Source organism: Gracilinanus agilis, chromosome X, assembly GCF_016433145.1.
Source record: "Gracilinanus agilis isolate LMUSP501 chromosome X, AgileGrace, whole genome shotgun sequence".
Classification (NCBI taxonomy): Eukaryota; Metazoa; Chordata; class Mammalia; order Didelphimorphia; family Didelphidae; genus Gracilinanus; species Gracilinanus agilis.
In genome coordinates this window covers 13,400,665-13,416,729 of record NC_058136.1, presented here as the reverse complement: position 1 = coordinate 13,416,729, position 16,065 = coordinate 13,400,665, and the positions used below count along the sequence as shown (strand labels likewise).

Sequence of the window (16,065 nt, the reverse complement as noted above, 5' to 3'; positions counted from 1 at the left end):
CTAATTGTTCAATTCTAGCCTTTAGGGACTGGTTTTCCTTTTCAATCTGGTCATTTCTGGTGTTCAATTTGCTTATCAGTTCATTTGATTTCTGAGCCTCACTTTCCAATTGCAAAATTCTGCCTTTTAAACTGTTATTTTCTTGCCAGATCTCTTCCATCTTCTTCAAAATCTCAGTTTTGAACTCTTCCATAGCTTGTGACCAGTTTTCATTGTTTTGGGAAGGTTTGGATACTTGTTTGTCCTCCTCTGTTGTCTGGATTTTCTCTGTGTAAAAGTTGTTGAGTGTTCCAGAGTTTTTCTTGAAAATCTTTTTCTTCCTCTGGAGTTCTTGGCTTGCCATCGTTAGCCCCGCCCCTTTTCCAATTTGTCTTCACACTCAGGGTCTGCCTGCGTTTTCTAAGCTCCCGGGGCTCCAGTCTCCTTGTCCTCGGGGTCAGGCCTCCTGGTAGTTCCCCGTCTGCCCCTCTGCCCAAGGCTCCTTCAGCAGTCTTTGGGGCTGCTTCCACAGCCACCCTCTGGTCCACACCGGGTCCTCACTGGAGGTCCAAGCCTGGGCTGGAGATCTTTATTCAAGCCTAGGGCACTGCCTTCACCCCCGCAGAAGCTAGGGAAAGTCCGTGGGCTGGAGATCTTTATTCGCACCTGAGGCGATGCCTTCAGCACTTGGGAAAGGCCTCCTTTTTAGGGGCTTTTGTCCCGGCCTGAGGCTGTGCTTTCACCCAAGTGGACACTCAGGGAAAGTCCGTGCGTGCCCCCCAGCCACTTGGGGTCCCTCGCCTTGCAGCACACAGGTACACAGGTACAAGCCCTGGGGCTGCTAGTGATTTACTGGTTGCCCCAGTCCTGTTTTCACTCTTGAGCGTTGGCCTTGGCATTGTGCGAGGTGTGTGGTGTGGAGGGTGGGGGAGGGGCTTCTTCCTCTCGCGTTTTAGTGAGAGCTGTTTCACCCCTTTATAGCGTGGAAATGCCCCGATTCTGCGTACCTTCAATGCTGCGCCCTGTTGTGGGGTTCCTTTGTTCGTCTGGGTTCGCTTTTATGTCCCCTTGAGGAGTCCTGTATGCTTCAGTCAGGAGAGATCGAGCAGCTGCTCCTTACTCTGCTGCCATCTTAACCGGAAGTCCCTGAAATGTTTCTTTTTTAAAAAATTCTTTGTCATAAGATACGGATTGCTGGGGAAGGGCAGAGGTTAGGACTGCCATTGGCTCCTGACCCATATTCCTACTCCTGGCACTTGATCCTAACTGAATGTTTTTGATGTGGTTTCCATGGAGAAGCTTTTTACAGTAGTGAGATCACTGGACTAGGAACTTAGGCATGACTTGGGTTTGAGTCTTAGCCCTCATGCTAATTTGCTACAGAAAAAGAAAGGGCAAATCCTTTTCTTTCCTTCTGGTGGGGCTCGACCATTTCCCAGGTCTCCTTCAGCTCTCACATTTTGTGTCCTTTTCTAAGGTTATTCTAGCTCTGACACTTAGTGTTTAAAGATTTTTCTGCAGCCCTGACATTCCATATTCAGAGGTCCCTCCCAATTCGGACATTCTCCCTTCTAAATTCCGTCCAGGTTTTGGCATTCCCTGTTCTAAGCTACCTTCAGCTCTACAGTTCTCTGGTTAGATCCTCTAACACACTGTAGAACCTCCTAGCCTTCCCCCTGCCCCATCACCTTCTTTCTCTTTCCTGCCCTTTGGCTTCCTTTCCCCGCCCTAGCCTCCTTCCCCCTCCAGCCTCCTTATTGCTCTAGCCTCCTCTATCCTGTTTTGCCCCCTTTCCAGTCTCCTTTCTCCTTAAACCTTTCTTGCATTGCAATTAATTCCAAGGATAGGCAAAGGCGTAGGGCTGGAGAGGGAGCTGGCAGTGGGGATAGGAAGGTGATGGCAACACTTGGCACCAGCTGAAGGTAGACCTGTGCTGAGAAAAGGCCTGGGAGCTCAGGTCAAAAGGAAGCCCCAGCAAGGGATGACACTGCTCTGAGCTGGTCCAAAAAGAATTCACTCCTCTTCCCACTATGGTTGGAAATGGGGGGAGTCCTCCAGAAGCCAAAAATGGGAGGCAGTGGGAGGTCCCCGAAGCCAAGGAAACCTTTGCTAGAAAGCCAAAAGACTGCGGGAGAACCAACTCAGACCAAACAGAACAAGTAAAAAAGAAGTCACCTGGAGGAAACCTGGCAGACCTCTGCTTGGCTGACCTTGGCTCAGGGAGGAAGTAGTGACAGAGGTCTGAGCTCTGGACATTCCTTTCCATGACTTGGCATGCTAGGGATGGATTCCAGAGTTCTAGAAGTCTTGGCTGGAATTCTAGAACCCTGGCCTACTCTTAGACTAGAGATCTAAAATTAGGTCTTAGACTAGAGATCTAGAATCCTAGGGCTCTATATTAGACTGACTAGATTCCAAGACAACCCAACCTCCTGCTTTAGTCTTGTCCCAAGGATCATTTTAGTACCCAAGATTAGAATTTTAGAATCCTATATTTGGATCCTAAATCTAGAGCTGGAAGAGAAATCATCTTGTCCAACTCCTTTATTTTAGAGAAGAGAAAATTAAGGCCCAGGAAGGAGAATAAGTTTCAGAGGTAGAGTTCATACTCAAATCATCTGACTCTGGAATCTGTGGAACAACAAAGAATTAGAAGGAAAGTGGGTGCCCAGTGATTGACTGAGGAAGCCATGGTGTACAAATGTAAGGCAACATGATTACCTTGTAAGAATGACAAATAGGTAGAATTTGGAGAAACTTAGGAAGACTTATATGAACTGATGCTGCAGAGGGAGTGAGCAAAATCCACAACCCCATTTACATGCTGCTCACAGTGATGTAAAGGAAAACAATGGAAAACTTGGAACCAATTGGTACAGTGACCACTCATGACTTCCAAGGACTGTTAGTGAAACATGCTTCCCAACGTGTTGGATGAATGGGGCCTAATTCATCCCACATGGCTGCCATGCTGATTTGTTTTGCTTAACTTGTTACAAGGGAGGGTTCTTTGTAGGGGAGATCATAAGAGAAGAGATTTAGAACAAGGAAGGGATCTTTGAGGTCATTTAGTTCAATCCTTAGGTCATTTGACAGATGAGAAAACTGAGGCTCAGAAAGGATGTGACATGCCCAAGGTCACATAAGTAGTAAGTAGTGGAGTCAGGATTTGAACCCAAGCCCTCTGACTCTAGACAGAGACCTCTGTTCTTTTTTTTTATTTGAGAAATGAGAGCAAATATTAAAAAAATTTTAAAAAAGTAAATCTTTCACTAGACTCCTAGCCCAGAGGCCTAGAATCCTGGGAAGTATCTGGACTCCTTTGGGCAGAACATCCTGGTCTGGGGCCAGGGTCAGGAAGTTCAGGATGGAAAAGCCTTAGATTGGGGGGTGGGGAGGGGGTGAGAGGAAACACAACTTTCAATCTGGGGGGGGTTCTTCCCCGAAGGTTGCAAATTTAAGGTTTGGAGGCAGGTGGCTTGAACTTTCGGTGCCCAGCTCAGCCCTGGGGGGTTGTGGGGGGCTCCTCACGCTAGGCTTTGGCCCAGGGTAGACACGAGGGTGGCTGCCACCAGGACGGTCAGTGATGCAGGAAGGTGGGTATAACTGCTGCTGCCAGTTAGGGGTTCAGTGTTCCTCAGGAGCCACTGGTACTCTTCCTCCAGGTTTCGTCGCTGCAGCTCGGGGCCAATTTTCTGCTGGATCGTCTTATAGTACTGGTTCAGGTACTCAAGCTGGAGATTGCCAAGGAGAAGGCAGAACGGTAAGAGCCAAGGAGGTTCAAAGCCAAATGATGCCATCTCAAGATCCTAACCCCCAGACCCTCCCCTATGGTTCCTTCTTCTACCCCACTCAGGCCAGACTCTGCTTTCCCAATATGTGAGTTACTGAATGAGGACCAGAACCATCCTTCCACCCCTTCTCAAGCAAGGACATTTTCACAGAGGCCTTCCTGAGACAGTGTTCCTCTCCTGACAAATATGGAAACCATTAGGGACTTCATTGACCACAGTGTCACAGGATCACAGATTTAAAGCTAGAGGCTATTGAATCCAACTTCCTTTTACAAAAGAGGAAAACTGAGGCCAAGGAGGGTAAGGGGACTGGCCCAGTGTCGTATAGGTGGTCTGTGTCAGAGACGAAGCTACTCCCTTTTCCTCCCCAAACCAGTGCTCTTTCCACTGGTATTCTGATACCAAGACAGAGGCGAAAGCAATGCTAAGGAAGGCTGGCAAGGTGGGTATGTCTATGCAGCTACTTAGGGAACCCTATAGTGTCAGAACTAGGAGAGCCCTTGGGCCATAGAATATTGGATGTCAGACCTAGAACCAACTCTGTAGATCCTCCATTTCTGCCTAGGGAGTGGATAGAGGCCCAGGGAGGGGAAGGGGCTTGACCAAAGTAAATAGCAGAGGTCAGAGCACCTGTGTGACCCTCGCTGCCTAGGGGCAGGACTAACTCTGAGCAAGGGGTGGGGAGGCTTCTAGAATGGGGCTCTTACCTGCTCTGGCAGCAGCAGACTAGTATTGATGAGGTTCCGGCAGTAGGGAACCAGAGACACCACCTCGAAGGCCAGGTAGGATCCACCGTACTGGAGGGCAGAAGAGAAATCGGGAGGAGGGTAAGGAGGTGAAGGCTGGTGGAGGCAGGTGAGGCAAAGCAAGGTGTCTGTCCAAATTCACCTCAGGACCAGAGGGTGCCGAGTGGGACAGGCGCTTCTGGGAGCTTGGCTCTCTACCACCAGCTTATAGTAACAACAGTAATGAGAACAAAAGCTCCTATTTTACTGGATGAGACAGATGAGGAAACAGTTTTAGAGAAGGGAAGCGACTTGCTCGCTCAGAGGAAGGCCTCTGGGCAGTAACTTATTTTCAGTGTAATGGGCTTCCCGTCCTTCACAGCTCCCCAGATTTTAGCACCCACCTCTCCCCTCCATCTCCCAAAGGCTGAGGAATTCCACCTGTTTTCTAGTAAGCCAAGGAGGATTCACAAGAAATGCCTGTTCGCTGCCTTTCCCTTCCCAGCCACTTAGCCCATGGCCATCACCACACTTGGCCATATCCTTGGCATAGGCCCAAAGGCGAGTTACCTTGGTCTGGGCTTCTACTACCAGGGCCACGTCTTCGAGGCGGATTCCAAACTCTCCATCCTGATAGTAACCGGGTTCTGGGGGCAAAGATAAAGCAGTGGGAATGCATAGGGGTGCAGGGGGTTAGGGGCCAGCCCTTGGGCTGGCATGACAGGATCATAGATTTTCAGTTGCAAGTATTTTAGAGATCTCCCCGCCCCAGCCTCCACTATTTTAGAGAATGACACGGAGACTCAGAGAGGGCATCAAGTGACTGTTCACAATAGCATAGCTTGGGGCTGAACCCGGCTCTTCTCTTTCCAAGTCTAGTGTTGTTTCCTCTATGCCCAGAGATAAATCTAGGGAGGTGCCACCTGAACTTTGCCCCAAGACCATGGAAAAGTAGAAGGGGCCAAATGGAACCCAAGTGCTTCAGCAGCAGCCACGTCCCTGTCCCTCCCTACCACACTGAATTTGTCGTCATTCCTCGTAGGATTTTCACCTAATGAACTCCGAGGTTCCGTAGAAGGGTCTTTCCTGCTGCTTTCCCCAGGGTCCAAGTTGCTAATTACAGCCTCACCTTCCTACCAGGCTTGGGGAGGGACAATCCCCTAGTTCCTCCACCCAGCTGAGAAGAGTCATCCCATAGGCCATGGTTAGGGGAAGCCGGGGCCATACCTATAGATGTGAACATGCCTCTGGTCATAGCAATGTTACTGGATTGGAATCCCACTGGCCCTGGAGGGGGAGGAGAGACACTGTCACCAGGGTATCTTTGGGGGCCCAGAGTAGAGTTGGGAGCAATGTGGGAGGCTCAGCACTGGCAAAGGCCACTTGCTGAGGGAGACGAGGGCTCGGGGAGATAGAAGCTCCATGATGGAGGGTCAGAGGGGAGGCAGATGCTTGGTAAAGAGATGACAGGCTCAGGGAAGGGGAGAGAAGGGGAGCGCAGCGCTCGGAATGATGGCCTACTAAGAGGATGATAGGCTCAGTGAGAGCAAGGAGACACTGGTGAAGAAATGTCAGGCTAGTGGAAGGGAGAGGAGGGGGGCTAAGGGAGAGACCATAACCTAGGTAAAGGGAGTGGCAGTGAGAGTAAAGGGGGCTCAGTAAGAGCTGGCAGGGCAGATGGGGCTAGGAATGAGTGAGGAGGGCAGTCAGGGCACAGTCTCACTGTGTCTCAGGACAAGACTTCAAGGGAGAGCTGTCCTGGGTGAGCATATGGTACTTGGGGATTGATTGGGAGCAGCAGGTCAGAACAGAAAAGGGCCTTAGAAGCCATCTTGTCTGACCTCTTTATTTTAAAGATGAGGAGACCGAGGCTCAGACATGTAAAATGAGTTGCCCAAGGTCACACAGCTAAGACCCAAACTCAGAGCTCCTGCTCCCAGCCTAGGGTGCTTCCTGGCCTGCCAGGTCACCTACATTCATGCACGGAGAGGAAGTTGCCAATGCCATGCCCTGTGCCATGTCCATAATTGAGGCCAACTTTCCACAAAGCTCTTCGGGCAAAGGCTTCCACTACTCGCCCTGGAAGAGAAATGGTTAAAAGAGTCAGGGATGCCCGGCTGTGGCTGCTAGCCAGGTACTCTTTGGCCTTTCCTCGACCTTCCACTGCTGCTCTCTTTGCTTCCTTGTTCCAAGGCCAACCTTCTAGCTGCTTTGGACTTACTGGGGTCAGGAGGATCAAGGATGGTGATAACATGGGGGAAGAAGAAGAGGAGGGAAGGCAATGGATCCTAAGCTAATTGGCTGGCATTCAAGGTTGGCCCTGGTTAGCTCTTGCTGGGGCTCTTTCCTTGACCCATCTAGGCTGGCCTTCTTACCACGCCACCCCACCCCTAGCCTTGCTCCCTTCAGTTTGACTCAGGCCCTTCTTTCTCTCTAGCACCTCAGACCTGGCCTTCAAGGTCTCACCTGACTGTCCCAGCTCCCTCCAGGAAGCCTTTTCTAACTACTCCAGCCTCTTTCCTCTGACTTTTGAAACAGTCTCACACTTAATAAAAGGGCTCTTTTCCAGCATTCCTCTAGGATTGGCAGGGGCCTTAGGGGCCAGCTCATCTGTCCTCTCCCCCCCCATTTTACATGGGTGGGAAGGTCACCCAAGGGACAAGTGACAGAGCTGGGGTTGGACCTGGCTGGAGTTAGAGGCTTGAGTTGTGGCTCCCTATTAGACTGCTCCATGAGTATGGGGTTCAAGTCTTGCACTATGATGTCTTTGGAGTCCTGGATGATGGGGCATCAATCAGGTAGCATAGGCCCAAGGCCATAGAGCCCCAGGGTGGGTGCCCTAGAGGGGAAAGGGAGACCACAGGCCAATCTGGCCAACCTTTCAACCCAAATCTGTGTCTGAGACTCACCTGATGTGGATGAGGGGAAGACAAGTCTACACAGGTCAATGTTTCCCATCAACACTCTAGTGTAGGCTTCCTAGAGAGGATAGGATTGGTTAGCATTCGGAAGATCCATGAGGACAGCAGGACCTTGGAGTTGGTGAGCCCATGATGGTGGCAACATATTCATGGGAACAGAGGAGAAAACCAGAAGTGGAAGGGACCTTAGACATCACTAAGCCCAACCTCCTCATTTAATGGACAAGGAAACTGAAGCCCAGAGAGGGAAATTAATTTGGCCACAGCTAAGCAAATGACAGCCAAGATTTGAATCCAGGTATCCAGAATTCCAACCAAATGCTCTCTCTACAATTCTGTGTATGGCTTCCCAGATCTGCCATTAGCCAGGTGTAAGAATGTCTCAGTTTACTCATCAAAACATTTAAAATAACCTTAAGTGGGAGACACAAGTTATTTATGGATACAGTAAGAACTCTGAGTTACACAAATATGGTACTGATTCCAAAGCCAGGCAGACCAAAAGCTGAGAAAGAAAACTACAGACCAATCTCCTTAATGAACATAGATACAAAAATCTTAAACCGAATACTAGCAAAAAGACTCCAGCAAATGATCACGAGGGTTATTCATTATGATCAGGTGGGATTTATACCAGGAATGCAAGGATGGTTCAACATAAGGAATACCATTCACATAATTGGCCATGTCAACAAGCAAACCAAGAAGAATCATATGATTATCTCAATAGATGCAGAAAAAGCCTTTGACAAAATGTAACACCCATTCCTACCGAAAACACTAGAAAGTATAGGATTAGAAGGTACTTTCCTGAAAATAATAAATGGTATATATCTAAAACCATCAATAAGCATCATATGCAATGGGGATAAATTAGAAGCCTTCCCAATAAGATCAGGAGCTAAACAAGGATGCCTATTATCATCTCTGTTATTTAACATTGTACTAGAAACACTAGCAGTAGCAATTATAGAAGAAAAAGAAATTGAAGGTATTAAAATAGGCAGTGAGGAGACCAAGTTATCACTTTTTGCAGATGATATGATGGTCTACTTAAAAAATCCTAGAGAATCAACTAAAAAGCTAGTGGAAATAATCAACAACTTTAGCAACATTGCAGGGTACAAAATAAACACATGTAAATCATCAGAATTTCTATATATTTCCAACACATCCCAACAGAAAGAGTCAGAAAGAGAAATTCCACTTAAAATCATCCTAGACAAAATAAAATACTTAGGAATCTATCTGCCAAGATAAACACAGGAATTATATGAACACAACTACAAGACACTTTCCACACAATTAAAACTAGATCCAAACAAAAACAATGCAACCAAAATCAGAAGGGAAACAACAAACTGGGAAAAAATCTTTATAACAAAAAACTCTGACAGAGGACTAATTACTCAAATATACAAGGCGCCAAATCAATTGTATAAAAAATCAAGCCATTCCCCAATTGATAAATGGGCAAGGGACATGAACAGGCAATTTTCAGATAAAGAAATCAAAACTATCAATAAGCACATAAGAAAGTGTTCTAAATCTCTAATAATTAGATAAATGCAAATCATTTTATATCACTTCACACCTAGCAGATTGGCTAAAATGACAACAGGGGAGAATGAATGTTGGAGGGGATGTGACAAAATTGGGACATTAATGCATTGCTGGTGGAGTTGTGAATTGATCCAACCATTCTGGATGGCAATTTGGAACTATGCTCAAAGGGTTATAAAAAATTGCCTTCCCTTTGATCCAGCCATATCATTGCTGGGTTTGTACCTGCAAAGAGATCATAGATAAAAAAAAGACTTGTACAAAAATATTTATAGCTGCGCTTTTTGTGGTAGCAAAAAACTGGAAAATGAGTGTATGTCCTTCAATTGGAGAATGGCTGAACAAATTGTGGTATATGCTGGTGATGGAATACTATTGTGCTCAAAGGAATAATGAACTGGAGGAATTCCATGTGAATTGGAAAGACCTCCAGGAATTGATGCAGAGTGAAAGGAGCAGAGGCAGAAGAACATTGTACACAGAGACTGATACATTGTGGTAAAATAGAATGTAATGGACTTCTGTACTGGCAGCAATGCAATGACCCAAGGACAATTCTGAGGGACTTATGGTAAAGAATGCTACCCACATTCAGAGGAAGAACTGCAGGAGTGGAAACACAGAAGAAAAACAACCGCTTGAACACATGGGTTGATGCGGACATGGTTGGGGATGTAGACTCGAGAGGACCACACCAATGCAACTATCAATAATATGTAAATAAGTCTTGATTGATCACACATGTTAAAACCAGTGGAAATGTGTGTGGGATATGGGGGGCGTGAAGGGGAAAGTAAAAACAAGAATCATGTAACCATGGAAAAATTTTCTAAAAGAATAAAATATTTAAATAAAAAAACATTAATCGCTCATGGGAAGGATGAGCTAACATAATAAAAATGACCATTCTACCCAAATTAATTTATTTATTCAGTGCCATTCCTATAAAATTACCAAAAACTTTTTTACTGAATTAGAAAAAACTATAACAAAGTTCATTCGGGAAGAACAAAAGATCAAGAATATCAAGTGAAATAATGAAAAAAATGTGAAGGAAGGTGGCCTAGCAGTACCAGATATTAAACTATACTATAAAGCAGCAGTCATCAAAACAATATGGTACTGGCTAAGAGACAGAAAGAAGGATCAATGGAATATACATGGGGTAAATGACCTCAGCAAGATAGAGTACGATAAACCCAAAGTTTGGCCAAAAATTAGGACAAAAATCCACTATTTGACAAAAAGTGCTGGGAAAATTGGAAAACAGTATGGGAGAGATTAGGTTTAGATCAACATCTCATACCCTACATCAAGATAAATTCAGAATGGGTGAATGACTTGGATATAAAGAAGGAAACTATAAGAAAATTAGGTGAACACAGAATAGTATACTTGTCAGATCTCTGGGAAAGAAAATATTTCAAGAGCAAGCAAGAGTAAGAAAAAATTATAAAATGTAAAATAAATAATGACATTAAAATAAAAAGGTTCTGTACAAACAAAACCTACGCAACCAAAATTAGAAGGGAACCAACAATTTGGGAAAAAAATCTTTATAACAAAATCCTCTGGCAAAGGTCTAATTACTCAAATTTATAAGGAGCTAAATCAATTGTACAAAAATTCAAGCCATTCCCCAGTTGACAAATGGTCAGGGGATATGAATAGGAAGTTTTCAGATAAAGAAATAAAAACTATCAACAAGCACATGAAAAAGTGTTCTAAATCCCTCCTGTTTAGAGAAATGCAAATCAAAACAACTCGGAGGTAACACCTCACAGCTAACAGATTGGCTAATATGGCAGCAAAGGAAAGTGATAAATGTTGGAGGGGATGTGTCAAAATTGGGACACTAATGCATTGCCGGTGGAGTTGTGAATTGATCCAATCATTCTGGAGGGCAATTTGGAACTATGAGCAAAGGGCTTTAAAAGAAGACTGCCTACCCTTTGACCCAGCCATACTACTGCTAGGTTTGTACCCCAAAGAGATAATAAGGAAAAGACATACAAAAATATTTATAGCCGCATTCTTTGTGGTGGCAAAAAAACCTGGAAAATGAGGGGATGCCCTTCAATTGGGGAATGGCTGAACAAATCGTGCTATTTGTTGGTGATGGAATAGTATTGTGCCGAAAGGAATAATAAATAAAGTGGAGGAATTGATGCAGAGTGAAAGGACAAGAACCAGGAGAACATTGTACACAGAGGATACACTGTGGCACAATCGAACATAATAGACTTTTCTACTAGCAGCAATGCAATGACCCAGGACAATCCAGAGGAATTTAGGAGAAAGAATGATATTCATATCCAGAGAAAGAACGGTGGAAATGGAAATCCATTAGAAAAATATGTGATTGCTCATGTAGTATGATGGGCATATGATTAGGGTTTTGATGTTAAAGAATCGCTCTACTGCAAATATGAATAACATCGAAATAGATTTTGAACAATGATACATGGATAACCCAGTGGAACTGCTTGTTGGATTCTGGAGGAGAGAAGAGCGGGGTGGGGGGTGGGGATCATGAATCAAGTAACCATGGGAAAATATTCTAAATAAAAAAAGGAAAAAAAAGAAAGAATTCTATCCTGAAAACTCAGACTCCTAGCTCAACCCAGTAACTTCTTTTGTGACCTTGGGCAAGTCCCTTCCCCTCCCTGGACCTCAGTTTCCTTATCTTCTGTAAAAGGAAAGAAATGGACTAGATAAGTTCTAAGGAAGGGCCCTAGCAGTCTGGACACTGATTCTTTATGACCTTGGACAAGTCCCTTCCCCTAGCTGGGCCTCCTTTCCTTATCTGTAAAATGAGAGGGTTCGACTAAATGACCCTGAGGTTCCTTCTAGCTCAAGATCCATACTTACACCATGGTGCCTTCCCTCTCCCCCCGTGCTTCTTCTCCTCCAGATAGAAAAGAGCCTTGAATCCTAGACTGAGAAGTTGGGATGTAATCTGATAGGTTGTGATTTCTACATATGTGTAAGTTTGTAGGGTGTGTTGGAAGGCTGGCAACTCTAAGCCCCCAGAGAACAAGTCCATGACGGTGTGGTCTTTTTCAGGCAAAGACTAGCAAATGTCAGTGCTTTGTGAGAAATCAGTTTAGGTGATGATGGTGGTGGTTATGGTTAGGCCTTGTCTCTGCCACTGAGATGTCCTAAATCAGGCTTTAACTGAGGGCTGTGTCCAGAGCAGGCCCTTTTTGTCACACCTGAGATCCGTTCTCCTCTAAGGCTCACACAGCTTGTCTGATTAAATCCTACCTCCTCAGTTTGACATTCATGGTCTGACCCCACCACACTGATCCTATGTGAGTTCCCATGACTCCCCTACACGAGTGACCTCTCTTCTAGCCAGGTGGTCTCCACTCTTTTCTGTCTCTGCATGTTTGGCTTATAGCATTCCTGATCCCTAAAATCTCTCAGCCCTCACATCCTTCCATATTATATTAAGAATCTGGACCACATAAAATAAAATGTAATGGACTCCTGTACTAGCAGCAATGCAATGTCCCAGGACAATTCTGAGGGACTTATGAGAAAGAACATTATCCACATTCAGAGGAAGAACTGTGGGAGCAGAACATAGAAGAAAAACAACTGCCTAATCACATGGGTTGATGGGGATATGATTGGGGATGTAGACTCTCAATGATCACCCTAGTGCAAACATCAATAATATGGAAATGGATCTTGATCAATGACACATGTAAAACCCAGTGGAAATGGGAGTTGGCTATGGGGGTTGGGGGTGGTGGTGGAGGGGAGAGTAAGAACATGAATCAAGTAACCATGGAAAATTTTTCTAAAAAAAAAAAGAGAATCTGGACCACATAGCCATGGGGATGAGCTCACTCTGTAGGTTCAATAGATGAAGAACCCAACCTCCTAAATCTAGAGTTGGAAGGGACTTCACAGACCAACCTCTTCATTTTGAAGAGGAGGAAACTGTGGCCCAGGGAGGGGAAAGAACTTGTCCAGGATCACATATAGGATCTTACAACTAAAGACTGAAGGGCCCTTGGCGGCCATTGAGTCCAAGAGAGGAGGAAGTTGTGGCCCAGGGAGAGGAAGGGACTTGCTCAAGGTCATACAGTGAAGATGGTTTAAAGGTATGATTGGAACCCAGCTCCTCTGACTCCAGAGCCATGTACCATGTTCCCTTGTACCATGATACCATGATGCCTCCTTCTTGTGGAAGATAAGGTAGAATTAATGCCCAAAGCTTGACAGGTAGGAGAGAGAGAGAGAGAGAGAGAGAGAGAGAGAGAGAGAAGGAAGAAGGAGAGAGAGAGAGATTGGGGGGGGGTGAATGTGGCGGGTGACCTGAAGCTTTACTCGATTTCCAAATTTTGACTAGCCTCTAGGCCCCTGCCACCTGGCCACACTCAGCTGGGAGAAGAGAGTGCTTAGGCCACAGGGCATGGGGGCAAGGATTGAGTGGCTGGGACCTGAACACTTGAGCTTAGGGGCATTTGTGCCTAGGGAGAGTTGTGGAGACACCAGGCATGGGGCTTTCCTATCTCCTCAGCTGGAAAATGATCGATCAGTTGGGTTTCTTCAAGCTTGAACGTCTCATGGAGAAAGATGGCTGTGGTGGGGGTGACCACCCTATCATCTTCCAAAAGAGAAAATAACTATTTAAGTGGCTGTGTCAGGAGGAGAGAAATGGTTGACAGGAGGCTCTAGCCAGCCTGTGGAGGGCTTTCAATGGTATGCTGAGGAATTGGCATTTTCTCCTAGGGATAATGGAGACCCACTGATGGTGGATGGGATGAAAAGTCAGACCTTCACTCTAGGAAGATTACTTTGGCTGCGTCCAACCGTGTGGAGGATGGGTCAGAGAGGGGAGAGACCAAATCAGTTAGTATATTACCATAAGACTCAAGGGAGAGGTGAGGAGGGCTCAGCCTAGGGTGGTAGCCGGGTAGGCGTCAAGAAGGGGACAGGTGGGAGAGATGTCGTGGAGATCGCACCAATAAGGCTTAGAAAATGGTTTGTATAGTTAGAAATATCTTGAATCCCTAAAACTACATTATCCAAACTTCCTTTCTGTATTACCTACAATGCTTTTCCCTTTGTCCATGTTTGCGTGGTCACCATTGTATAAGTTCTGTAGCTCCTCCTTCTTGCTCTGAAGTTAGTTTAGTACCTTTTCACTCTAGTTTTTATGTTAGTTTGTTATTAATAAAACTTTATAAAATATAATATTTAGCTATTGTATATTAATTTTAATGGCCACAGGTTGGATATGAAGATGGCTCAGGCTTTGAATGTAGGTGACTGAAGGGGATGGTGGTGCCTTTGCTGGAAGTTTGGAAGAAGGCTAGCTTTTGAAGAGAATTTGCTTGGGCCACACTGAGTTTGGGACGCCCAGTAGGCAGCTGGGTAATGTGTAACTGGGTGTGAGAGACGAGAGCTGAATGGACAGATGTGAAAGGCATCTGTCAGAAAGATTCAACTTGTGAGGGCAAATGAGACCACCAATGGAGTGGAGGACAAAATAAGGGTCCCAAAAAGGGGTTTGGGGGAGTCCTTAGTGGGCAGGAGATGGAAGATAGAATAGCAAAAGGAACATTAAGAGAAGTAGGAGGAGAGGCTGGAGTCTGGCTGTGAAAGGAAGAAGACATGAAGAATGCCAGAGAGGCAATGGAGACCCCCATTTTTGGACTTGGAGTTTATTTTGCATGATGATGCTTATAGATGGCAAGGAGTTCTTTCACTTTTTTCCCAGTGAGGGGGAAGTAGGATGGAGAGAAAATGGATGCTTAATTGAAAAATATTAGTTAAAAAAAGGAGAGAGGAGGAGGCAAGGAGAGAGAAAGAAAGGGAAAGAATGAGAATATGTTAAAAGGAGTAACGTCCCTGAAGAGCTAGGAAGGAATGATAGAAAGAGAACGAATGGAGTTTTCCATCTCTCCCCACTTCTGTAAGATCAGGCTCCAGAATGGAGAGCAGAAAGTCCGTGTAGGGGGACTGGGCTGAAATGCTCGGATCTGGCTTGTACCTTTTGGAAAGAAGACGGGATTCCCCAGTGGACTGTCCTGGTGATATCTGTTGTTCCGTCCCTGTAGGAAAAGAAAAAACACTTGGGTCACATTTCTAACCTGAGCTTTGTGGTCCCTGGGAGCCCATGCAGGTGAGGGAACATGGTCTACTCCTGGACGTCAATTGGCTATGGGGGCCCGAGCCACCTAGCCTTAGCTGAAAACGGGGAACCTGGTGAGGAGCTAGTTGGGAGATAAAGGTTAGCCATCCTAATGTCTTACATTACTGGGACAGGAGTGGAGGAGTGGGCTTGCTTTATGGAATCGATAGAAGGAATAGGGACTGGACTTGTGGAATAGGAAGATATTCTCGGCTGGAGAAATTCCCTCAAACTATGCAAGAATTGTGCTGAAGTCAAATGACTTGCCTAGGGTCCTATACCCAGGATGTGCTCCAGAAAAGTTAGCCGTAAGTCCTGTCTTAATTGAAATTCACTAGTGGATGTCTAAGGCGAAGGGGCTCTTCACACATAAAAGGACCTTGGAGATCATTTAGTCCAATACCCTTCTTATTTTACAGAGGAATAGACTGAAGCACAGAAAAGTCAAGTGACTCGCACAAAGTCACACAACTGGTAAGTAGGTTTCCTGACCCCAAAACCACTGGGCTATACTGTCTGTTTGACTGTGTCGCTATGGACAAACGTCACCAAGGCAAATTGCTCAGTTCCTAGAGCTCTCCCTGCCCAGCTCCTCCCTTGGAAGCGATTAGAGTCCCTGGCTTCTCAGGAATCAGGTCACTGGGGATGCTCCCACTCTGAGGAAGGCAAGAAGAGGAAGAGAGATGACCATTCACCCAGCCTCTCCCTGAAGTGAGTAAGCCTGAAAGTCCAACCATCCCCTCTCACTCATCACTCCCCCAGCTTCCTTTCCCTTTCTCTAGGCCCCCCTCATGATCTCCACCCTCCCTCATTGATGGATGAAAAGGGTTGATTCATCTCTCTGGGGCCAAATTTTTCCTGCTCTTGCTTTTGGCTCTGATTGGGGGCCGCCTCCTCTATGTGGCTGTAAAAAGGAATATATATATATATAT

General features: G+C 45.7%; 1 protein-coding gene across 1 annotated transcript in view; it reads right to left on the bottom strand.

Moving 5' to 3' along the window:
- Window positions 1–3,181: 3,181 nt before the first annotated feature.
- The window catches only part of XPNPEP2 (X-prolyl aminopeptidase 2), a 36,477-nt gene continuing 23,593 nt past the window's right edge, over window positions 3,182–16,065 (bottom strand). The window contains exons 9-15 of the mRNA XM_044682990.1: window positions 14,993–15,053; window positions 7,408–7,477; window positions 6,473–6,577; window positions 5,726–5,785; window positions 5,069–5,145; window positions 4,481–4,570; window positions 3,182–3,713 (exon numbers count right to left, since the gene is read on the bottom strand). Of these exons, the coding sequence (XP_044538925.1) occupies window positions 3,507–3,713; window positions 4,481–4,570; window positions 5,069–5,145; window positions 5,726–5,785; window positions 6,473–6,577; window positions 7,408–7,477; window positions 14,993–15,053 (670 nt within the window). The 3' untranslated portion in view covers window positions 3,182–3,506. The remainder of the gene's footprint in view (window positions 3,714–4,480; window positions 4,571–5,068; window positions 5,146–5,725; window positions 5,786–6,472; window positions 6,578–7,407; window positions 7,478–14,992; window positions 15,054–16,065) is intronic.